The sequence below is a fragment of the Diabrotica virgifera genome, chromosome 7 (assembly GCF_917563875.1).
Source record: "Diabrotica virgifera virgifera chromosome 7, PGI_DIABVI_V3a".
NCBI lineage: Eukaryota > Metazoa > Arthropoda > Insecta > Coleoptera > Chrysomelidae > Diabrotica > Diabrotica virgifera.
The window spans coordinates 253694426-253721288 of record NC_065449.1 but is presented as its reverse complement, the minus strand read 5'-3'; the positions used below and the strand labels follow the sequence as shown (position 1 = coordinate 253721288).

The window sequence follows — 26863 nt, the reverse complement described above, 5'->3', positions numbered from 1 at the left end:
CACTCAGTCCCCACTCTTCTCAGAACCTCGTTGTTGGTCTCGTGCTCTGTCCAAGAGATCTTCAGCATCCTCCGGAAAACCCACATCTTAAAGGCTTCTATACGCCTCGTACTTGTATTTCCGAGAGTCCATGTTTTCAGTCCGTATATTAATATGGAATAAATGAATGTTTACAAATTGGTACCGCATGTCCAACGATAAGGTAGAGTTTATTAGGAATTTTTTCATTCTTTGAAAAGCGGACCTAGCATTCTCTATACGAGCACGTATCTCGACCCCGTGGTCAAGATGGTTTGTTATCCGGCAGCCAAGGTTCTAGAATGTTTTTTACGGGTTCTATCTGTTTGTTATAGATACGACTATTAATATCGGCATTCAGTGCACATGTAACAACCATTACTTTTGTTTTATTTGTGTTTATATTCACCCCAAGCTATCTCCCTCTTTGATCATGACATTCAAAAGTTGTTACAAACCCTCAGTACTGTCTGCAAGAATAACGGTGCTTCTATATGCGTCTATTGCTTTCTATATTGCTTAAATCGGGATTCCTACATTAAATTTTTATACCAGCGTTTGGGGGTTTTCTCGGTTGTCTGCTAGTGCTAGGTTTCTCTTCCTTTGCATTTTACAACATCTTGGATGTTACCAGGGTCTTTTGTTTGTCCAGATAAGACTTTGCCTTCTAATTTTGATTGAAAATCCATGTAAATAATTTAAAAATTTAAATCAATTACCATAACAGTTCTTTCAACACAGGAAAACGAAAAACATTATTTTTTGTTGCAAACTTATAAGCATTTGAAACTGCGCATCGGAAATGGAGCATATATCAAAAAATTGGAAAAAAACTATGATTGGACACACTTCTAAAATATAGGTCAAACCGGCAACAGGTGTATGTTCTGAAACATTTTATATAACCTCTCATAAAACGTAAGTTTTTTAGGTACATTGTATTTATAGAAAATCCTGTTAAAGTATTGTTCTTTATAAAAAGCTCTGAAGATGGCATGTTATGCTGAAAGTACCTAGCCGATTTTAATAAAAAATTTTACACTACCAAGTTTTTTGAGAGCATAAACCTGTTACCTGTTTGACCTATAATATAAAAAAGACCAAGTCTCAAGCTGTAGTAGTAGCTTCTCGGATGATCCATATTTTCTTCTAAAAAAATTTTGGTCAATATTTGTCAATCTACTAGGAATTTAATAAAAAACAATGTTATTGGTTAAAATTTTTATTTTTAACGAATCAGAAAAGGAAAGAAAGTTTTAGTTGTGCTCGTTATAACTACATACAATTGTTCCATTTTATCTTTGCCCGAACGCCATAATTCATTTTCAAACAAGTTAAATCAAAACGTTAAGTGAAACATTGATTAATAATCAGGAAATGGCTATTATCCCGGTGGACGTATTTTATAAAGTTATTTTATTGAAGTGTTCAATCTTTTTTCACTATTGAGGAGATTGATGGACTCAACATTAAAAAGCTTGAACGTCATACCGACTATTACTAGTATAAACATAAAATATAGAAACGAATCATTTCATGCATGGGCAAAGATAGAGTGGAAGAACTATATGTATCAACATACAAGTAGATTCACGATCTACTCGTACACATTTTGAATACTTTTTTTTTTGTTTTTAGCTTCTGGCAGTTTGCGGTATCGGGATCTCAGTATGGATGTTCGTCGATCCAACGATACCTCTGCACTTTACTCAAGAATCCAAGGACTACCTGATTACGACGATCATAATTCTTCTGGCCTCCGTTATCCTCCTGATCGTTTCGATATTGGGTATCTACAGTGTGGCCCAAGAAGCAAGAAAAGCTCTCGTTGCTGTAAGTACTCAAGTTATCCAAAAGTTTTATCCTAAATAAAAAGCATTATCTGATGGTCTGATAAGTAATCCCTTTTGCCGATTGGAGCCCTGCGATCTCACAAAAAATAAAATAGTTCTATAGCGCGTTTCTCAGTGACTTTGCAGTACGATAAGCATAGGGCTATGTAAATCTTATGTAACCTTGAGGCTCAGTGTTGCCAGTTTTATTATTTTTAACTAATTCATAGATACCATGAAAGGTGTTTATAGGATATTAACGATATAGCATTTGAATATTATAATTAGTCTGTGATTAATATTTAACTAAATATCCATTTTCTAATTCTTTTCTTTCTTTCGTTATCTCGAGGAAATTGGAAAAAATTAGTGTATTTTTGACAGCTGCTTACAGTTGACTTGTTTGGAAAAGTGACGCATATGGATAAAAAGGTTTTTCGATCTCTCATTAAACATTATTATTTAAGGAATAAAATGGCGAAGGAAACAAAAGAAAAGGTGAATAAATATTATGGAGCTGATGCCTGTTTAGAGTACACTGTCAAACTTTGGTTCCGTGAATTTCGTAATGGCCCCATATTATCTACATTATATGAACCACGTACTGGACAGCCCACCGATGCAGTTACACCGAAAAATGTGAAGAAAGTCCATGAAATGGTTCTAGCTGATTATATAGTGAATGTGCGTGAGCTGGCAGAGGCCCCATAGATTAGTAAAGAGCACACTAGTAGTATTTTGAACGAAGTTTTGAATATAAAAAAATTATGCTACCGATGAGTGCCGCATTTGCTGACCATTAACCAAAAACATGATCTTCTTCTTCATGTACCATGTCCCATGTCCTTTCAGAACGTTGGTTACCATCATAGCTATCTTAATTTTATTCACTGCCACCCTAAATAGCATGCTTGTATCAACACCATACCAATCTCACAAGCTCTTCAACCATGAGGTTCTTCTTCGTCCTGGACTGCGTTTGCCTGCTATTTTTCCTTGCATGATATTTTGTAGCAACCTACATTTGGGACCTCTCATTACATGTCCGAAACACTCCAGCTTTCTCTGCTTGATGCCTTCTATAATCTCAGTAGTCTTGCTGAGACGTTCTAGTATTGTTTCGAATCTTCTCCACCCAGGAAACTTTTAAAATTCTTCTATAGCACCACATATCGAAAGCCTCAAGGCGATTTAGATCGATTTTATTCACAGTCCAGGACTCGACACCATAAAGTAAGACCGAGAACACGTAGCAGCGAAGTAGGCGGATCCTCAATGCCAATTTTAGGTCTCTGTTACATAACACCTTGGACATTCTTCTAAAAGCGGCTCTAGGAGTACTGTATCGTCCGCATATCGCAAATTATTGATGACTTCACCGTTCATAAGTATTCCTTCTTGTTTTTCAGAAAGAGCTTTTCTGAAAATTCTTTTGGAGTAAACGTTGAAAAGCAGTGGTGACAAGAGGCATTCCTGCCGTACTCCTCTTTTAATATTAAGAGCCTGTGATTCCACACCATCTACTAAAACTGATGTTGTTTGATTCCAATATAAATTTGCAATTATTCGAACATCTCTGCCGTCCAAGCCTATGTCTTTTAGAGCTTCGATCAATATAGAGTGCTTAACTCTAGAGTATCAAATGCCTTTTGGAAGTCAATAAAACAACAGTATATGTCTACAGATATATCTCGACATCTTTGAGCAAATAAGTTCATTCCAAACAATGCCTCTCTCGTTCCAAACCCGTTACGGAAACCAAACTGTGTATCATCCAGGTATTCCTCGCATTTATTGTAGATACGCATACGACCATGTATTACCTTCAGAAAAATTTTCAGTAAATGGTTTAACAAACTGATGCTTCTATAATCAGCACAGGTTTTTGCTGTTGTCTTCTTAGGTAGAGCTATAAACAGTGAATTAGACCAGCCATTAGGAAGTTGTCCGCTGGTATAAATGGTATTGAAAAACGAAGTTATAGCCTCTAAAACATCGCTATCATTTATAAGCTTGTATCATTTTATAACTAGACCATGCTTGTATATTTCAGTTGGAATTTCATCAGGACCAGTCGCTCTGCCATCTTTTGATGATTGTATGGCTTTTATTACCTCAGAGCGTGTTATTAGGGGTCCGTCGCAGTTAGTAATATCGGGTGGTGAACTACTCCTATCGTCTTCCAATAGGTTCGTAACGTAATTTTCCCATTCTTTAAGTTTGTCCTCTACTTCAAATATTACTTTACCATGTTCATCTTGTAGCAATGCAGTTTGTTTCTTATTGAAGATACCAGCCGCTTCTTTCACTTTTTTATACATGTTAAACGTGTCATATTTGTTTCCAAGTTCTTCAATGTCTTGACACTGTTTGGCTAGATGTTGACTCTACACATTATCGTGTGACCACTTCTCAGCAGTGTTTGGGCCTTATGAAGCGCAATTTGTCGGACTTTTGGCGTCGATTGGTAACCGTTGATCAAACCTAGATCCACTACTACACATCAGGGAACAGAATGAACGCACGGTAGTGGGCTGAAGCCAGCAAAACTGCTTCGAAGTGGTCAAGAGTCAATTAATGGGTCGGAAAGGTTATGCCAGAGGCATAATTTTCATTTACTATCTTGGAAAAGGTAAAGTTATCAATAGCCAATATTATAGTGCGTCATTGGACAAACTGAAGCTTGAAATCAGTGAGACACGGCTCCATATGCAGAAGAAGAAAGTGTTGTTTTTCCAAGACAATGCACTGAGTTACAAGAGCGTTATGGCAATGGCAAATCACATCATGAGCTGGGCTTCGAATTGTTCTCTCAAGCGGTTTATTCTCCTGATTTGGCCCCCTCCGTCTATTATGTGTTCCCAAATCTGAAGAGATGGGTCGTAAATAAAAAATTTATCTCGAACGACGAGATCATTGAAAAAACAAAGAACTATTTTGCAGAGTTTCCAGAATCGTCTTATTCCGTCGATTTAAACAAGTTGGAAAATCGCTGTATTGAGCTAAAATGAGACTATAGCGAATACAGTAAAATAATTTTTTAGAAAAATTTGTTTTTCATTTCAAATGTTACTACAGTAGAAAAAATGAAAGAATACCCATGAACGAACATATAAAACACGCTGTATTTTTCTGTCACCGTGTCACACAAAAAATTGGCCAGCGCAAGTACATGTAATAATTATTATTACATGTACTTGCGCTGGGCAATTTTCTTTGTGACACGGTAACAGGAAAATACAGCGTGTTTTATATGTTCGTTCATGGGTATTCTTTCATTTTTCCGACTGTATATAATCAGACACTATAGTATTTATTAAGTTTTACAATATGTATTATCTGTGTATTTTATTTTGTTGCTTCTAGAGTTTCTGTCTCCTTCTGATAATCGTGGTGGCTGAAATAGCAGCTGGCGTTTGGGGATATATAAATCGGGACAGTTTGGAGGCTCATATTCGTACGTCTGTCAAGCAGTCCGTCAGACAAGAATACGACCAGGACGAGAATGTTAGAAGATTGTTCGACACCATCCAGTCCAAAGTAAGTCAATTTATAGTCATACTGTAAGGGGTTCGATTTATTTACTTTTATTTTTACAAATGCTTTACTTAGTTCTAAAACAAAAACTGTCTATATAAAAGCGCGTCCTGTATATACACATGCAAAAGAGAGATACCTCAAATTTATCAAAGAAAACATCAATAAAAAGAGTCATAAAAAGAGCGGAAAACATTCAATAATCAATCGACTACGAATATCAAAATACAAAATGGAAAAATCGGGAATGTATCCAACAAGTAATAATAGGGGCAAATACCTAATTTCTTTAAAATAAATAAATTGCAGGCGCCAGGTAATAAATAATACGCGTAACATGACAATGTGTATTGTAATGGAACAGTTGACGAAGCTGAACGTGACAATTAACATAGGCGTATCAATTGTTCGGCAAAACACTTTCAATATTGCACAACTTTTTTTATTGGAAATCTTTGCACATTCTTCACACTTTTTTTTAAGCACGTGAGCTCTTTTATATAGTAATAGTACAAGTACAATAAATTTTCGTCTTCTTCTTTAAGTGCCATCTCCTCTTCGTAGGTTGGATATCATCATGCCTATCTGTACTATCTACCGCTGCTCTGAAGATTTCTATGGAACTGCATTTAAAATAGTCTCCTTAAATGTTTCAACCATAACACTCACCTCCTTCCTCCTCTTATCTTTCCCTGTATTATGAGGTCTTAGCAGTTCATATCGTTGTCCCCTCATTACGTGTCCTAAATATTGTAACTTTTTTATTTTTATTGTGTTTATTATCTCGTATTATTTGCCTATTTTTCTCAATACTTGTGTGTTAGTTTTGTTCTGTGTACATGCTATTTTAAGCATCCTCCTATAACACCACATTTCAAAGGACTGTAGCTCATTTATGTGTTCTTGCTTCAATGTCCAGCTTTCAAGTCCATATTGCAGTATTGAAAATACGTAGCATCTCAAAACTCTTTTGAATGCTGCATCAATGAAAAAATTGGAATCATTCGAGCTGTGGGTGTACAGAAGAATTCTGAAAATATCGTGGACAGAACACGTCACAAACAAAGAGGTTTAGTCCAGAGCGCATCTGTTTTAAGATAGACGTTGAGAGGTGACTCATATTTTTTTTGCAGAAAAACCTTTTTGCACTTATGCAAAACCGGAACCGGTCCGGAACATTGTTTAAATAATCAAAATGTCAAAAAATGAAGGAAAAATCGATTTTTTTCTTCGTTTTTTGATTATAACTTTAAAAGTATTTACTTCCAAGAAAAGTTGCACTGAAATAAAAGTTGCGTAATTAAATTTCCTACAATATAGGTTTGGTTAAAAAATTTCACCCTTGTTGTAAAATAGCAATAGTTGAGAAGAAAAACATAAAAAACAAGTATTTGCATCTTACGTTTTTCGACCATTTAGGCTACAGTTAGGACCTTCATATTTTACCCAGAAAAACTTTATGATATAATAAAACAATACTGTAAATTTCATTAAGATCCGTTCAATAGATTTTGCAATCCAGCTTTAGCAAAAAAATTCATTTTTTCAAAATGTTGCAGGACTGAAAATAAAGTAGATAGCAAGTTAATTTTTTTTTAAATATCGAAGAATACTGTACCTTTCATCTGCAATTTGCAAAATTAAAATCGGCTAACTACCACGGCGTCAGGAATTTTTTTAAATAAACATTAATTTTTGGTACTACGCGCAGGACAGCTGTGTTCGATTCACACAAGTTGATTTCCACCAAAATTTCTTCCCATTTTTATCTAATATATTATTTTCTTACTCTATATTTTGTGGTATTTTAATATATTAATTCCACAAAAATCAAACTAATTTTGTTCTGAAGCTATTTTCTTGTGGCATTTTTATAATTAAGTATTTTCTATGGGAAATAAGCCACAATTTTACTAATTTTTTTTTAAATAAACATTAATTTTTGGTACTACGCGCAGGACAGCTGAGTTCGATTCACACAAGTTGATTTTCTAATTTGATAAACTAATTTGATTATTGTTTGTAAAATATTGTTTAAACAATTGCATATGTTTAAAAATAATAAACTTTTATTCTCTTGTAACGTTGCAAACGTCACATATTTGATATTTTATTTTTAAATAATTATTTTTCCTTATTTCCTTTAATAAAATTCTTCTATTTGGTTTACCCATTTTCCCCTTTAATAAAAATCGGTTGGCGCCCGTTCTATAATAGGCAACCCTATTTACATTGTATCATCTCTTGTGTTCCATGTTCGTGATTTCAAATTTCGTCCAAGGTTCATTGTCATGTCATTTTTATGACAGTGACAACCCCCATATTTTATTCTCCAAAATAGTGGTGGTAATGTTTTAAAAGGCAGAGCAGCCTCAAAAATAAATCATTTTCTATTTCAACAAATCTTCCTCTTGGGTTTTTGGGATAAAAATCAACGTCCTCCCTCCGGGAGCTTCAGGAATCCTCAATCGCCGGCGATATAACAACGAGGGACATGTCATCTAGACTGCAACCACATTCCATCTTGACTGCAACCAACCAACACCTGTAGGCCTGGTGGCCTAGAACATCCACGTCTCCAGAGCCAGTTGCAGAACCAGCAGCAGTACCATTCAACATCAAGAAGATACCATCAGCTACCAAAAGCCATAAGTATAATCCAGAATTGTTAGTTTTTGGCAAGAATTTAAATACATTTGTTAATGCAATTTACTAAGTCATTTTATTTATTATATCTTTATGAACAATAAACATGATTGGTTAAAATATATTGTTTTGTTTGCTACCATTCTAAATTTTCAGAGTTCATATCTAAGGTTAGGACAAGACGAACACACACCTGAGTGACTGAGCTAAGCTAAGGGTGTAGCGATGGCTATCTTGGATGATTGGGGTAATATTTTCGAATATTGTTTCAATTAGCTGGGGTAGTCCATCGCTTACTCGTTTCACTCTAAGTTAAAATATATGAACAAAGAAAGTTTTGGCTAAAAAAAACTATATCAGTTTTTCTGGATGAAATATGAAGGTCCAAGTTTAGCATAAATGGTTGAAAAACGTAAAATGCGAATACTTGTTTTTTCATGGTTTTTTCGTAATTATTGCTATTTTGCAACGAGGGTGACAACTTTTAAAAATCTTTAGCTAATCCTATGTTGTAGGATATTTAATTATGCAACTTTTCTGTCAGTGCAATTTTTCTCGGAAATGAATACTTAAAACGAAGAAAAAAATCGACTTTTTCCTTCATTTTTTGACACTTTGAACAATCTTCCGGACCTTTTTGAGTGGGAGGATAACTCAAATATTATTATATGAGTCACCTCTCAACATCCAAATGTACTAATGAACTTTTCAGAGCAATCGTCTCTAAAATCCGAATAGCTATGATGATTGCGATATGCGCGGAGATGGCACTTAAAGAAAAAGAAGATTCTATTCACAGCAAATCAAAGTCCAAATAGGTCATTTGACATTAGACCAGTTCACTTACTAAGATTAACCAGCTGCTAGGATATTCGTCTACGTCCAGGGCCTCTTTTGCCCTCATTCTTACCTTGTAGAATCAACTGTAGAGGTCGGTATTACGCATAATGTGGCCAAAGTAAGCCAACTTTCTATTCTTTACCTTGTTAATAATTTCTTTGTCTTTTCTTAGCCTCTGGAGAATAGTTATGTTAGTTGTGTGTTGTACATAATATGAGACCCTTTAGGGCAGTCAATGAGGGTATTTGGCTTAGAATTCCATCCTACTACATCGATTTACTTGATATTTTCACAATAAATAGGGAATAGCTCATGAAACAAAATCTACCCTATGCCGATGTGCGCTTTTATCTTGGGGGTGGTTCCCACCCCTTCTCGGGAGTGAAAAATGTTTTGGTTAAAATAGCCACGGAAGAGGCTAGAGAACCTAATTTTAAGCAAAAACTGTTCTATAAATATTTTTTGACAACTCAATACTTTTTGAGTTATTCGTGGTTGAAAATTGGTGATTTTCATTGAAAAATGACACCTTTTCGGACGGATTTTTGTGAATACTTTAAAAACTATGTATCTAATAAAAAAACTACCTATATAAAATATTTCTGTAGGTTATAAAAAAACAAAGATTCGTTCCTTCATAAATCTTCTAGAGTTAAAATATAGAGGGATATGGTAGGTAAGAAGAGTTTGTTTTTTTGCTGTATGCTCAAATCGGTGTATTCAACTTAAAATGACAGAGAAACGGTCGATTTTAGGTGTATAATGATACTTACAGCTTTTATAGTGCTTGAAAAGACCTTTAAAATGAGCAATACTAAATGTCGATTACATTCAAAGTAAGCGAGATATTCTGCAAAAAAGTTGATGACTAATGTATTTTAAGAAGAAATGAGAAGTATATTTACCCCTCATCCATCAGAATTTAAATACATCGTTTTCCTTCTACAATACTTTTTATTATAGTGTTATTTATATGTTCAAAAAGTTGGACTGGTTTAAAATGAATGGTTTTTGAAAAAAATAAGATCAAATTATAGAGTGCATTTTGAAATTTTCTTAAAAATCTTCCTTTTTCTCCATGTAACTCGAAAATGATAAGAGATACGAAAAAAGATACCACACAAAAATGTAGGTTTTTTTCAGATAAAAATTTCCTTTTCTTTTTCATTACTGTACATATCTCTTATCATTTTCGAGTTACATGGAGAAAAAGGAAGATTTTTCAGAAAATTTAAAAATGCTCTTTTAATAAAAATATAATTTAATCTTTTTTTTTCAAAAACCATTCATTTTAAGCCCGCCCAACTTTCTGAACATAGAAATAACACTATAGTAAAAGGTATTGTAGAAGGAAAACGATGCATTTACATTTTGGTGGATGGGGGTTAAAATTACTTCTCATTTTTTCTTAAAACACATTAGTTATCAATTTTGTTTGCAGCATATCTCGCTTAGTTTTAATGTAATGGACCTTTAATATAGCTCATTTTAAAGGTCTTTTCAGGTATTGGTAGCATTACACACCTAAAATCGACCGTTTCTCTGTTATTTCAAGTTTAATACACCAATTTGAGAATGTACCAAAAAAACAAACTATTTTCACCTACCATATCTCTTTTTGTATTATAACTCGAAGAGTTATGGAGGGCAAGTGTCTCTTTGTTTTTTATAACTTACAAAAATGTTGAATATAGTTTTTTGAGTTAGATGCATAGTTTTTCAGGTATTCGCAAAAAACCTTTCGAAAAGGTATTATGTTTCAATGAAAATGGCCAATTTTCAACCACGAATAACCCAAAAAGTATTGAGTTTTCAAAAAAAATATATAGAACAGATTTTGTTTAGAATTAGGTTGTCTAGCCACTTTCGTGGTTATTTTAACCAAGAAATTTTCCACCCCTGAGAAGGGGTGGAAACCACCCCCAAGATAAAAGTACACATCGGCATAGGGTAGACTTTAAATTAGGAGATAAGTAGAGGCTATTCACAAAATTTCATTAAAATCCATGCAGTAGGATAGAATTCGGAGGTAATATCCTATTCTTTATAACCCATTGGAAATTGAATATGGAATGGAGCCTGGTGGAATGGACGATTAATTACTAGTCCATTTTTAATAACGTTATACATTGTAAGACAATTTAACAATTTACAAATTACCAATACTAAACATTTGCGAGGACAAATACTTGAAACATAATAAATTGATTTCAATAAATCTAAATATAATTCCATGAATTAGTCAATGGACAAAGCAGATAATTTCTTATACAAAAATCCTTATCGAATTAATGTCAGTAATGTCACTAATATCATTAATGAAATATTAAGAATGATTATAGAGAATCCTACTAATTATTTTTGCATTGCTAGTTGATTAAATATATTATAAACAACTCGTCCTTTTTTATTTACATGGAAAAGTTTTTGTCGTTTATAAGACTGCGCAACGATATTACTACATGAAATTTGGTCTATTTCCTCAAAACTCTTCGATATTTTGAACATATCAATCGGCAAAAAAGTTTTATTCAACCTTCGGCTTTCTAAGGTAGATGGCGCCTTTATAGTTTTGCTCCCGCAATAGTAGAAAAATTGAGTAGGTATCATTTCAGTTTTTTCAGCTTACCGTACCAATGGATGGACCAGTGTCTTCTTCTTTATCTTGAAGTATTGTATCCACTTTTTAGTTTAGTCTAAGATACCACTGCAAAATTACTACGTTCATATTATCGTAGTTAATCAAAATCACATTTTTATATAAATGTAAGAATAGGAGAATATATTGACAATATATTGATAATATGTTGCCAATCCAAAAGTGACCTGATATAGGTATAATTAAAATTATCTCAAATTAAAGCTAATTTTAAAATCTTTTTATATAGTTGGCTTGGTTGGTGTCACTGACTCCGCAAATTTTGTAATCCATTTTAAAAATAGTTCTAGGCTACCTAGACACCTGAAATTTTCAGGATAGCTTAGAACTAGCTAACAATGCAATATTTAACTGCTATTATACAGGGTGATTAATTATTAGTGGGGTGAAGCTCCGTAGATCCGTTATAGTAATAGATAGCGATAATACTTAATAACAAAAATTGTAGCGAACTTTGAGCTTCACATTACAAAATTAGCTAGAATGTTACAGGGTGTTCGATAACACAGTGACAGACCAAACTTATGTTTTTTTTTAAAATAGAACACCCTGTATTTTATTTTATATTCGAAATCCTCATAACTTTTCGATTACAAAAATATAAAGGTTTGGTATGTTATACGAGGTATTTATAAAGTTATAACCAATTTTATATGAAAATCGTAACAAGTTTAACTACCTGTATAAATAAAAGCAAGCACAAGGTTAATGGTTTATTGACGTCATATTTTTTTATTTATTGTCAAAATTTTCGTAAATGTTTGTTTTGCTAATTTTGTTTATATTGAATACGGGGTGAGACAAAACGCAAGTAAATTATTTTCTCAGTAATTTTAAATAGAATACACTGTATTTTATATCATTATCGAAAAGTACCATTACCATACTATAATTTTTGTATAACATTCCCTATGTGTACATTTATTAGTTTTCGAGATATTTTCATTTTTCAGAGCAAAATTATTAATAATTACGGGTCTAAATCTTTCCAAATTTTAAGTAAGCCATGACTGAATAATTATCTAAAACTTACAATTTACGATTATTGATTATCAATATGTAATCAAAGTTGGCTACAATTTTTGTTATTAACTTTTATTACTATCTATTACTTATAATGGATCTACAAAGCTTTACTGACCAATCACGCTGTATGGATAAATCATTTTTTTTTTAATTTCAAACTATTTTAAAAATGTGACTACTGCAATGATATTTTAAAGTACATTAATAAATCGATATCTACAAATTGATGGCGCCTAAGTGGCATTAGACTGCAGATCGAGAGGTCCCCAGTTGGAACCCGGCTGTTGCGTATATTTTTTTACTTGTTTTAATAAATAATTAAAACTTTATATACTTAAAATTATATATACCGTTTTAAACAACAGTGGTATTTGGTATTTTAAAAAATACTATTTTATACTAGTGTAATTTTTGGAATCATAATTATAAATAACAGTTAATACATCTACTAAAAATTTATATTTTATATGTTAATTATTCTTTTCTAATATGTTGTGCCCTACATAAATATGTACATGTACAATAACAAAACCGTGATATTATAAAAAGTACTTTTTCTACTCTATGTCATATTATGTATAAGTTTTTAGTTTGTGAAAATTGTCATTATAGATAGCAGTGCGTGAAGGATTTAAAGTGTGCGTGAAGTAACAATGTATTTTAAATGGGATTTACTTTTTCGCACTGTTTTTAACTTTCGCGTTGTCATGGTCGCAATCCTTTCGCGTTGTCATGGTAATGACAGTATGACCAATGCATTACAACAAAAGTTTTGACAGTTTTGTGGTTTGAAAGTAGTTAGAATTTTTAAATGTCAAAGTTCTAAAAATTGTAGAATAGAAATGAATTCCAGTGACGCAGAGTTACAGTTTTTATATTTGTTTATCGTAGATAAAATATTGTATGAAACTGTACGTGAAGTACTTTTTGCGAACTTACGCGATTTATAGCACTCACTCCGTTGTCGCTCGTACTCTAAATATCGCGTGCGTTCGCAAAAAGCATACTTAACGAACTGTTTCATAAAATAACTATTTTTATTAGAGTATAATTTTTGGAATTTTAAGCATTTTATCGTTAAATCGTTTATCGTTAAATAATTTTATATTCTTTCCTGTAAATAATAAAAGGTTTTATTATAAAAAAGTTCTTTTTATAAAAGTATAATTATTTTTCTAATACTATGATATAAGGATGCCTGTGAACAAATGCCCGCAAATTAGGTTTGCCAGCTGTTAAAATCGTGAGATATACTGCATTCGCTCTCGCGAGATTTTTTTTGAGACATTCGGAATAGGAAACGTACAACACAAAAATTCCTACCTCACACTATTAACTGCTAAAATCAACTCGAATCAACTTAATCTTTCATTAAAAAAAGAAGAATTATTAGAAATAGTGGGAGTGTCTACTAATCTCATAAAATTTTGTTAAGTTTATTTCTACAAAATATTTTTATTTTGTACAATAAATAATTTTCTCATTTGCTATCAATACACTATAATGGTTTAAATAAATAAATATTGATTGGCGTAAGGTTTATGTTATTTTTATGTCTGTTTACTATTAATAATATTGGATATGAGTAGGTGCGTTGGTTTTGTAGTAATTTCCAGTCACTTCTGACAACTGAATTTTTCAAAAAAGAAATTACTAACGTCAGTGTCAAAAAAAATCTCGCGAGAGCGAATGTAGTATATCAGACATTAAGGGTCGGTTTCACCAACAAAAAATAAATCAGTGAATAGTTATTCGTCGAATAAGATTTATTAGTCGATTAAATTTTATTTCGTTTCAATAACTATTTGTAATCCACAGTTAGTTATTCGTCAAATAAGTTCAAAGTATAATGATTTTCCACAGACTGTACTCGTTGACACAAGCGAATGGCAGTTCTTCTTCCTCATATTAGTTTGTTGGCCTCCACCTCTTCGGTGTTTTGCCAAGCAGATTGCATTATTTTCGACTGTAATCCCACGTGACCTCTGGTTGGCACATAAACTAACAAAGAGGTTATGTTTGTAGGTATCTATTTTTCAATGATTTTTCATTGTTTATAACAATGAACTGTCAATACGGATGGAATAGGCACGAAAACAATTAATGCAGCCACGATACAAGAGAGAGGTCCTAGAGAGAGACAGACAAGGTGCTGGAAACTTTGACAGGCCGTGTAATTTGAGTTGCCTATATCAACTTAAATCGGGGAAATATAAAAGTGAAATTCTACATATAAAAGTAACATAAAAACATAATCAAGGACTTCTTCACTTTATATAAAACAGTCACTAATTTAGTATTTAAATAGTTTTAAAATTATTTAACTCCCAAATACTTTAGGAAAGTAGGTATTTGTTTTGATAAATACAAATAACAATTCTGAAAAGTATTTAAACTGATTTAAACACCAAGTATGGTACTGTGTACTCTATTTACTCTGTAAATACAAAAAAGTATTTAAATTTTGAAATATGTACTGCCAATCAGCCCTGAAAGTTAAAATATGAGGTCCATTCAACGAACTGTCAATACTGATTCAATCGGGTCCATTTATATAGGCAACTCAAATTACACGGCCTGTCAAATTCTCCAGCACCTTGTCTGTCTCTCTCTAGAACCTCTCTCTTGTATGTTGGTGGCAATCTCGCTTCACTATTTGAATGGGACAGGGCCATTCCATCCGTATTGACAGTTCATTGGTTTATAATCATCGTATTTTGTCTATTTTGGATTCATTTGGATTTCGTTTCCTGTTTTTGTGCACTTTATAAACTTAACCACAATGCAAAATGATTATTTAAGGCAATTATTATTGGAAACTTCAGATGTTGCGAGAAAGGTAGGCGAAATAATTTTTATTTCCTGTTCATTTTGCCCCGTTATTTATCAATAATGATGAATTTTGCAAGCAATAACATTATTTCTTTTATTGTTTTAGATATTTATTGAAGCTGAAAATAATTGGGGATTTAGATCCATACGCAATTCAGTCAGAATTGGATTTTACAGTTAAGTGCAGTCCATCAAGTTACTATTATAGATATTTATACATATTTGGTGGAGTCTCACAGTTGCTACTCTAAGCAGCAGATGAAAGCATACAAAAGCCTTCAGGCACATAAATATTTTACAGCTGGATTTGTTTTGAATGGAGTAAAAATTGTTAATGATTTCCTGATTTCCATATTATTGTAGGAAAGGTATGCCTTTATTTTATTTATTCACCATTAAGAAATATATGGATAACAGTATTAGTGTCTTTTGGATAAATTGGTTCTAAATATTAGATTTATTTACGTTTATATATCTGTATGAGACCAGACATATCGTCCTCCTAATCTGTAAACTGTGAACTCCATAATTCTCTGAAAATGATTTATTACTGCCATCTATTTGAATTACTGTCATGATTGTTCTAAAATTATATTGTATGAATGTCTGATTTTAAGTAAAATATTCTCAATCATTGTAAAGAATGCAAATACTCTAATAAAAATAAATTTTTGTAGTTGAAAAATTTCCAAAAAAATAAAATATTTTTTTTAGGTGAAGCATTTCCAAAAAGCTAATGCTAAACGACTAAATGCTTGGGTGGGGTGATAGCCAGTTCTGATGACATAGCAAATGCACATTGTATGCATATGGCCGGTAATAGTAAAGTATGCCCAGGGCAAGACAGACGAAGAAGAACCCAATGCATGTACATATGTTACAGCTACATGGTTTGGAGATAGCAACATATGCATTCTCTGATGAAAAACTAATGAGTTTTGAAACTGTTCGGTCAGAGTGCTTGTTGCGCTCACTAAACGAACTGAAATATGAGATGGCTTTGGCATTGTGTTGCAGCGATATGAAAATGGTTATTCATTTTTAATTATAATGTACTTCTTCATCATGAGTAATTATGTATTGGTCTTTTAAATGTGTATTTATTTTTGTAATTAGTATCAACTTGTAATGATAATATACACTTATCGTTTAAGGTATGACTATGTTTAGACTCTAAAATAAATGTTTTAAAAATCGAATCCTGCCTCTTTCTGTTAGTAACTACCCATGGATATCACAAATTGTGCTTACTGATAGGTTTGTTTGTAGAACGATCAGCAACTCTTGCCAACCATCAGACACATGTGCATTCGTAGTCTATGAATGCTAACTATTAACTGCACAACGCTAACTGTTAACTTCTCATGCATCTGATGGTTGGCAGCAGTTGCTAATCGTTTGTGTCGTACTACGAACAAACCTATTAAGCCGGACTCAAACGACTCGTGTACTTGGCGAATAATCGTCACTTGCGTATACTGGCAATACTGTGTGAGTGGGTTACTAGTACAATTATTGTACTATTGGTCAAACACTAATAATAATAATGTTAATACTACTATTAATTGTCAAAGAATTGTTCTAGTAACCCTCCCAAAAGACATAGTAAGTAACGCAAGTAACGATTATTCGCCAAGTACACGAGTCGTTTGAGCCCGGCTTTAGGTCTGGATCCCGTGTACCAAAAAAATTGATTAAATAGCAAGCTGAAAATTCGTTAATAGCTTAACGGTGTCCAGTTGGACAAACTTTGATGTATTGTGACACTGGAACAGGGGTAGTTTTAATTGTGAAACAGTTTGGAAACTCAGATTTGGAACATCAGATTACGAAAACATCCCATATATTTTGTCAGACAGAACATCCAATTGATCTGTTACCCTGTCATTAAATTCTCGTGCAAAAATCAGACTGCTGTTACTCACCAACATGATTCCTGTAGTTTGACATGGTCTTCGTGTTCTACTCATTAAAATGCCCAGTTGGTGCAGGTTTCTCACCAGTCTGGTTTTTGCATGAGAATTTAATGAATTGGTAGCAAATCAATTGGAAGTTTTATCTGACAAATTACATAAACATTTTCGTAGTTTGACCTTTCAAATTTTTAACCTGTTCCACAGTTAAAACTTCCAGTGTTCCCATGCATCAAAGTTTGTGGGACTAGACACCGTTAAGCTATTAATAAATTTTCAGCTTGCTATTAATCAACTTTTTTTTGGTAGGAGGGATCCAGGTCTATATGGAATAAATAAATAACAAAACAAATTCCCTGTCAAAACTGCATTTATTTTAAATAGAATGAAAAACAAAATAATATTATTTTAACAAAATACGGGATACATGTTAAAATTTAGTATTAATAAAGTTTGTCACATTGGCCTAAAATTAATGTCACTAGTTACGTTAGTGTCACATATAAATAATTATTGTAATAATATTAATAAAAATCATAATTCCTAGCATGAGTGCGTCCTGTTTTTTGATAATTTAGTCAGGCGAGGAAACATAAATGAGTTTCTAATAGGGCTTTTCATCGATTGTCATTTGTTTCGAGCTCCTGTTAGATGTTGTATAATCCGTGTATAATATTACTATACAAGGATTATATGACATATGACAGAAGCTCAAAACAAATGACTGTGAATGAAAAGCCCTATAGAGGGAACACGGAAAAAATTAACATTATCCGATCAGCTCGACTTCCACAGTTCACTACTATACAAGTTACAGGCATGTTTTCAGCACTTAAAATCACCAAAAACGAAAAGTTTATAAAATAATTAATCTAATGAATGTCTTTAAATACTATATTAAGCTCAAAATCACGACAAAAAACAAATTAAAATTAACATTATTCTGATCAGTTGGACTTTCACAGTTCACTACTATAAAAGTCACAGGCATGTGTCAGCACTCAAAATCACCAAAAACGTAAAGTTTATAAAATAATTAATATATGAATGTCTTTATATACTATGTTAAGCTCAAAATCACGACAAAAAACAAATTAAAATTAACGTTATTCTGATCAGTTGGATTTGCACTATTAGTTCCTATACAAGTGACAGGCATGTTGTCAGCAGCACTCAAAATCATTTGATATAATTACGTTTACCTGTTATAAAACATTGTAGATAAATTCAAATTAAACTAATGAATTTTCTTTATTATTGATATTTAAAGTGAGGTTAGCTGTCAACTTATTCTAAGAATAAATATTTATCTGCCCGATATTGGACTAATAACTTATTTGGAGTTTATTCATAGAATAAGTCTTATTTGAAGTTGGTGAAACGGAGATATGTCAGTTTTATTGGTCGAATAACTTTATTCATTGAATAGACCGCTATTTGTCGATGGTGAAACCGGCCCTAAGTGAAAGAGAGCTAGCGTCCAATGTCACTTTGACAAGGATGGCGAGTGCGAGTTGTTAAAGCCATTGCTTATGCGTCGATAGATGAGTTCTGTAAAAAATAATTGCATATCTCGTATAAATTGTCTATAAATCATGAAACCCGTGTATCTTTGTAATAACATAAATATTTTTAGCTGCACTGCTGTGGAGCCGAACGACCAACTGACTGGACACGTGGAAAGCAATTCAACATGGGCATTTCCTCCAACGATGGCAGTACATACAACGTCCCGGAATCTTGCTGTCGAACTGGAATCACTCCAACAGATTGTAGGGGAGCAACAGTTAATATACAGGTAAGATCCGAATTTGATTTGTTGAAGCTGAAATACACAACCAACTTTTTTATGAGTCCATAATTATTCATTTGCCATCTTCGACGGCTTTTATTTATTTACTTGTACAATTGCTTCTTAAATTCTATTTACAGAGAATTACATAGAACTGGCCATCTCAATGCGTAGAATGCATCTAAAGCTTTTCATTTAACGTAGATTGTCTCCCGTTTTATACCGCTGACGCAGCTTTGGTATTATAGCAGGGTAGTCTGCTATATCTAGGGCCTACGGTATACCAGGAAAGTACTATTATTATTACCCCTGGTTTTACCTAAGGTATTCATTTTATTTGGGCTGTGTCGACCTGAGACCTATAGACATTTTTAAAAATGTATAAACATTTTCAATTTCTTTGCAACACGAAAATGCAGCAGCTGCATAATACTCTGGTTAAATCGGAGAGTGCAGGAAGAGTCTATACCGGTTTCGGAGGTTGTATCATACTTTGGGCCTTTCCGAATTGCAAAGAACGAAATGCCGCGGATGAATTAGAGCCATCTACCGAAAAACAAAATAAGTTATCAATCGAAATAGCACAGAAAACGACAATAAATATCGTTCCCATACCACCAGATTGACAACAGGTGGAATACTTTCTTTGGTCACAACCTCCTGAGATTGTCAAAAATTATAAATCATACAGGATGCCGAGGAAATTAAGATGTGAGAATTTTAAATAATTCACAACTCATCTGTTCAGCGTGGTAAGAGTTCCAACAAGATAGATTTCTTAGTACTCAACAAAAGAGTAAATGAATTAAAATGTATAAACATTTTCAATGTCTTTACAACACGAAAATGCAGCAGCTGCATAATACTCTGCTTAAATCGGAGAGTGCAGGAAGAGTCTATACCGGTTTCGGAGGTTTTTTCCTCCTCATCAGTAGTCCCATATCCTCTTTTCCCCGATGTCTCCAGGTACTATACTTTGAGCCTTTCCGAATTACAAAGAACGATCCGCGGCATTTCGTTCTTTGCAATTCGGAAAGGCTTAAAGTATGATACCTGGGTAAATCGGAGAAAAGAGGACATGGGACTACTGACGAGGAGGAAAAAACCTCCGAAACTGGTATAGACTCTTCCTGCACTCTCCGATTTAACCAGAGTATTATGCAGCTGCTGCATTTTCCAGTGGCGGCTCGTGGCTTTAGGGACAGGATCGGCAAGGTTTTGTCTCCTCAGACAGGTATGCCATCAAATTAAAAGGCTTCAATTTCATAGGAGATTTTTGGTTTTTTTTTCCTATAAATTTAGAACCTAAACCTGTTTATAAATTAAGTTTATTTTGCTTAAAGATATCCGGTTCCCTTAATCTTGCAAGAAGATATCGACTGTTCGAGTTATTAGTTAGCCTAACTCTTGGTGGTGTTAAAGGATCCAAATTTATGGATGGTTCCAGAGTATCTTTCTTAATAAAATTAATATGGGAACGGAAAGGCTCTTTGGATTTGCAAACTGTGATGGCTTCCTTGTCTGTAAATATATTCGTGTTTTCAACTTCATTTTTATTGTTGCTTGGAATGGTAATTGGATTTTCCAAGCTAACCGGGCTTCTGATGTATTTCGAATTCATATTTTGTTCAGATGAAGTCTTTGGTTCAGAGTATGATGATTCTGTGAACCATTTAATGTTGACACCAGGTGGCCAAATCTCCTTATTAAATAATAATTCGATAGACGTTTTAAATTTTATGCCTATTTTGAATGAAGAACCAGTTGCTGTGTCGGCGTCTTGAAGTAGGGCGTAACATCGAATATATTCCTTAATATCTAGCTTCTCTTTAATGTAGTGAACTACTTGAATAGGGGTGTAAATTGGGGTTAAGTTGCTAATAACGACAAAGTGACATCTATCTTCTACAATTTTTGATTTTTTGACTGGACTAGCTTCGAAATGAGTGTCTTCAGTTTGGGTACTTGAGGTGGCATATACTATGTTTCTCTTCACTACCTCTTTCTTCGTTGGTATAGCAGGTAGTTTGTGTGAAAGATTACTCATTTGATTAGATATTTCACTTATGTTTGAGGAGAGCATGTCTAATCCCAATTTTATCTCAGATGAATTTGAATCTTGCACTTGGACTTTAATTGTGTCATTGGAATAGCCGAAAAAAACTGACAATATATTGAAGATTCCATCTGCCTTATCGATTTTAAAAGATATTCGGGATTTAGCAGGTTATTTAAGTTATGGATCTCGTCAATTTTTTTTGTCAGATAGTCTAATTTGCCGTCATTTTTGGTTAATAGATCATATGTCTCGATGAAAATTGGCAAATTATCAGTGACTTTTTTTGTAACTTGAATTAAGGCTTCAAAATTCTCTTGTGGTATGTATTTGATTTTTTGATAAATCGTTTATTTTTTCATTTAAATATCTGAGGCTGGGCGAATCACATAATGTACAGAAGAATCTTAAATGACAATTTTTTGGGTCCAGTAGAGTTTTTGCCGTTGTTTTGTTGAGACTAAAACATTTGATGCAAAAATATCGTTTACAATCTCCATGGCAACGTAACTTACATTTTTCGTTTTGGGAAGATTCAGCTAAGCAAATTTCACAATTATTGTATGCCATAATGTCAAGGTTAAATATACAAATATTTTTCTAGGTCGTTGAAAGTTGGTCGATGTGATGATAGTAATAAAAATATAAACACTTACAGCTAGTTTTCACAACAAATCAAAACATACAACCCTACGCTTGCAATACTGGCGAACGAATGAATATATTCTGTCTTATGGCTTCTACTCGCGTCTGAAAACCTAAAAACCTCTCATAAATATTAAACGTAACGCGTATCGAAGAACAATTGATATAATACTTGTGAATGACATGTTACCTCTATCAGTAGTTTCGTCTACTTCTACCGAAAAGCATCAAAATGTAACTACTAATTGATTCTTTCATTCTGTGCTGTTTTAGGTACGCCGCTAAATGTCTTCTAGTCAGAAAGTAAATTAGAAAATTTGTTAAACAATTTTATTTGTTCTCTATAATTAACTTGATGTAACGAATCCTCCGATTCATCCTGTCAGCTAAATGGTAATTCCTGACAACTTAAAAAAATTACAATATCAATCATTAAACGACGTAAAACTACCTACTTACCTATTTCATAATTTTATCCCGGGATACAATTCCCGAGAAAGATACAAGTAGAGTCCAGTATTTAATTGGAAGACAGTGGCTGTAAGTGATGTTTCTTATTCTAAACTGTCTTATAAAATGCAAATTTTTTTAAATCTGAATAATTATACTATTATACAAAAGTTTTTGAAGTTAAAAAGACCAGCCAATCACTAAATATTTTGAAAAACAAGCGGTAGAATTTAGGAAAGGTGTTAATAGGCTATTGATTATATTCAAAATAAGATAGCTAAAAGGAACTACAACGTTAACGGGGTTTTATTATTTCATATAGTCAATGGACATCTATATATGAAAAAACCGCGGAGTGCTACCATTTAAAGGGGTGCGTTTTTGAGAAATGGGTGAATTAGTCCCTGGGCACACGTTACATTAGGGTAAGTTCTATGCACTTTTGGTACAAACATATATACATAAAAATTGTTCCTGGTTAAATCTAATATCTAAATATCTTTTTTTAAAGTCAATGATACTTTTTTTTACAAAAATATATTCAAAAGAAAAAGCACAAAGGAACCCAAAAGAAAGAAATTTTGTTTTTTGTCCCATAACTTTTGTCCACGAGGATATAGGTATGGACACTGCTGTACAGAAAAAAAACCTATATATTTCTTCTTTAAACAGTTGTTTAGTAGAGGAAATTAGGATTTATAGTTTTCGAAATATGATTTTTCAAAGGTCGCCACGCACAGCAATTTTGGGCAATTTTCCTTCTTATTTTGCAAATATTGTTCTGTAACTTTTTTCTACGTAACTTTAGGTATATGCGATGGTACAAGTAACAGGAATAGAAATCAATTACCTTTAAAATAGTCTACTGTATAACGTTGTACGACTTTTTTTTTAAGAGATTATGGTTTTTCAAGGTTTAATACTTCTAACGATTTTTTATAATATAATATAAAAATACAATAATATTATATCATATATTATATATTATATAATATTATTTTTTATATAGTATATATAATATAATATTAAATTACATATTATATATTATATATTATATAATACCTAATATAAAAAATATTATTTTTTACGATTATTTTTGAAATTTCTCGTTTTAACTTTTTTTTCTTGTACATGAATATACTATATATTGCTCAATAAAGAGGGCTTACTTTCTGTTCTTTAAAATGGTGTATCATCTATATTTAAATACATAATGGAAACCGAGTGATTCTTTGATATTTTTTTACCTGTATTATTTAAAATTATTTCTTTTACAAAAATTACATAAACATTAGTCTTAGAAAACATCACTTTAGTTAAAATTATTTAAACGTTGATATTTAAAAAATTTTCAAAATCAAAGTCCATCTGTTCGTTAGCATTAGCTTCAATATCTTCCTCTGACACCTCAGTTATCTTAGAGTTCCCACAATTAGTACCCATGCACATGCCCCCTTTGCAGAATATTTAACAACTAATTCCTATCTTTCTACAACCGCAGTTTTTTGTACATCCTTTGGTACATTTACAGGCTATTTTTTCAAGCAAAGTTTGTGGTGCAGGAGCTTTGACAGTAAATATTGGAATTATCCATATTTTGAAGTTTGCCCGACCGAGTCAAGTGGATCCAAAGTATTACCTAAAAAAATTAGATTCAATCATAACACACAATCACATAAAAAAGTTATAATGAGGAATTTAAAAAATAATCCTAAAATCAAAAATCGTTGCAAGTAGACATTTTAGTAGACAGAAGTTACATTTTGAAAAAGCATATCTTATTCAAAAGTAATCTTAGAATTTTTTAAAATACACTATTTTAATGTAAACAGAATAAGCTTTCTTTTTTGTTATATAATATATACCTAGATGTAAAAAAAAGTTATAATGGGAAATTTAAAAAATAATCGTAAAAAATATAAAAACTCGTTAAAAGTATAAAGTCTTAAAAAAGATAACCTCTTTAAAAGAAGTCGTACAACATTATACGGTAGAACATTTTAAAGATAATTGATTTCTATTCCTCTTACATGTACCATTGCATATGCCTAAAGTTACGTAGAAAAAAGTTACAGAACAATATTTGCGAAATAACAAGGAAAATTGCCCAAAATTGCTGTGAGTGGCGAATTTAAAAAAATCATATTTCGAAAACTGTAAATCCTATTGACCTCTACTAAGCATCATTTTAAAGAGAAAATATGTAAGTTTTTTTTCTGTGAAGCAATGTCTATACCTATATCCTCGTGGACAAAAGTTATGGGACAAAAAACAAAATTTCTTGCTTTTCGGTTTCTTTGTGCTTTTTCTTTTGAATATACTTTTGTAAAAGAAACGTATCTTTGACTTTAAAAAATTATATTTAGATAGGAAATTTAACCAGGAATAATTTTTATGTAGACGTGTTTCTACCAAAAGTGCATAGAACTCACCCTAATGTAACCTGTGCCCAGGGACTAATTCACCCATTTCTCAAAAACGCACCCCTTTAAATGGTAGCACTCCGCGGTTTTTTCATATATAGAGATTCACTGACCATATGAAATAATAAAACCCCGTTAACGTTGTAGTTCCTTTCTATAGTACATAATCAATAGACTATAAGCTTCAAACTTGATTTTCTCAAAACTACAAAAAATGCACTTTTGTATCCCTTGGCTTCTCACGCCTTAATACAAACAAATCAAACAATTGTTACATTCTTTTTTTTTTTTTTTTTTTTTTTGAAAAATGGCTTTGGCAGAGCCAATTAGCCAGACTTGTTTGTGATTGATTGCAGATTCATAGTCATAAATTTCTTATAAACATAAGTACATTCTACAATATTATTTTTATAGATACATTGGTACATTGTGTAGCTTTTTTTTTTTTTTATTTTGTTTTTTTTTTTTAATTATTTTACTGTTTTTTTAATATATATTTTAATTTGTGCGAAACACTTCTTTTTTTATGTTTGTTTCTATTTTTTTTTCTTTTTTTGTTATGTTTGTTTCTATTTTTTTTTTCTTTTTTTTTATGTTTGTTTCTATTTTTTTTTCTTTTTTTTATTTATTATTTTTTTGTTATTATTTTATTATGTGTTTTTATATATATATATATATATATATATATATATATATATATATATATATATATATATATATATATATATATATATATATATATATATATATTGTTGTGATCTTGATTATTGATATGAGATAATATTTTTATATGTCATTTAATTTAATCAATGCATTAATAATAATCTAATTAATTTACCAGATCACATATCAATATGTTTTCAATCTCAGGGCTTTTTATAAAATTAATTACTTACATACGTGGCTTCTAAGTATTTCTTAATGGTTCCTAATCGGGATAGGAAAGAAAAGAGTAAAATAATAACACATATGGGTTACAATTGTAATCAAAATGTTGTTTATTTTATTTAAATGGCAATCACTGCTTAATATTTGCTATATCTTATTTTTCTTAAACATAACATTTACACATGGGAATCTTATTTCCTTTGGTTTCCAATTGAAAGTTTTTATTAACATTTAACTATTATGATTTATTAGCAACAATTCTATTTAAGTTTGATGAAGCTTTTCTGATATTATTAATTATGTTTCTTCAATTTTAAATGTGGTATTTACTACGAAAAAACCCATACATTCATGTCCAAACAAATGAGACTGACCTTTTTCTGGTGCACTGAGAATGTCTTCACACAAGACCCGTTTCCTGCTATCCTTGGCTGCAATCCAAACCTCGTCCTGGCTTCCAGTAATGTTCTCCTCTGAAACTAGCTCGTATAGCTCTCGTTTCCTGCTTCTGTCGTGATGCTGTGTTCTACCTTTTTCGAAACTGCAATCAGCTACCGGGAACTCTTGGCTCAAGGAGGTTCTTTTACTCTCAACCTGGCCTACCTCTCGTTCTACGATAGATACTCCACACTCACGGAACTACACAGGCTTTCTCACTCTCCGTACACTACCGTCTACTACTCGACTTCACTTCTCGACAGCTCAAAACATTCTGATCTCTATTTGTCATTCATTCCCCTACTTTCTAAATATCCCTTCCAGATTCACAAATCAAACTTCCACCACCAACTCTCATTCGCAGTATTCCTCAAAACCAATTTTTAAACTTTCTAAATATGCTTAATGGATTTCAAAGAAAATAGTTAATTCCCATTCTAAAATTACTTTCTACTATATACAAATTTTTAATGACCTATTCTCTATTTCCACTTAGTCTTATTTAGCATCGGCTAATGATCGATCCTTCCGCGAACAACGATAATGACCTATTAACGATTTCACTTGAGTCTTATTTAATCACTTCTTAAAATTAAATATAACAATTTGTTGTATACAGGTTGTTCTAAATTTATATGCCCGTGGTTGAGAAAATTGAAAATATTTTATATTAAATTGAATTTTGTCTATAATTATCAAATTTTAATTTTCATATCAAATAGAAATATAACAAATCCCCGCCTTGTATTCGATAAAATTTATCTGCATTTTTAAATAAATTTTCTCGAGGCAAAACCAACTCCCTGTATATTTCCTTACTTTAATCTACGTCTTATACCCCTTCTTCTTGTATTACTCTAATTAGTCC

At 32.2% G+C, this 26863-nt stretch overlaps 1 protein-coding gene and 1 long non-coding RNA gene across 3 annotated transcripts in view; both read left to right on the top strand.

The window, feature by feature from the left end:
- LOC114330321 (CD63 antigen-like) overlaps nucleotides 1-26863 on the top strand; it is a 62767-nt gene that overhangs the window by 20429 nt on the left and 15475 nt on the right. For both annotated transcript variants that reach the window (XR_007699552.1, XM_028279647.2), the window contains exons 2-4: nucleotides 1657-1851; nucleotides 5217-5390; nucleotides 18940-19101. Coding sequence is in view for 1 of the 2 variants with exons in the window: in XM_028279647.2 (XP_028135448.1) it covers nucleotides 1657-1851; nucleotides 5217-5390; nucleotides 18940-19101 (531 nt within the window). In the remaining variant the exon portion in view is untranslated. The remainder of the gene's footprint in view (nucleotides 1-1656; nucleotides 1852-5216; nucleotides 5391-18939; nucleotides 19102-26863) is intronic.
- LOC114329692 (uncharacterized) lies at nucleotides 14644-16589 on the top strand. The gene is made up of 3 exons (XR_007699553.1): nucleotides 14644-15397; nucleotides 15497-15758; nucleotides 16105-16589. It is a non-coding gene; the product is annotated as an uncharacterized LOC114329692 (long non-coding RNA).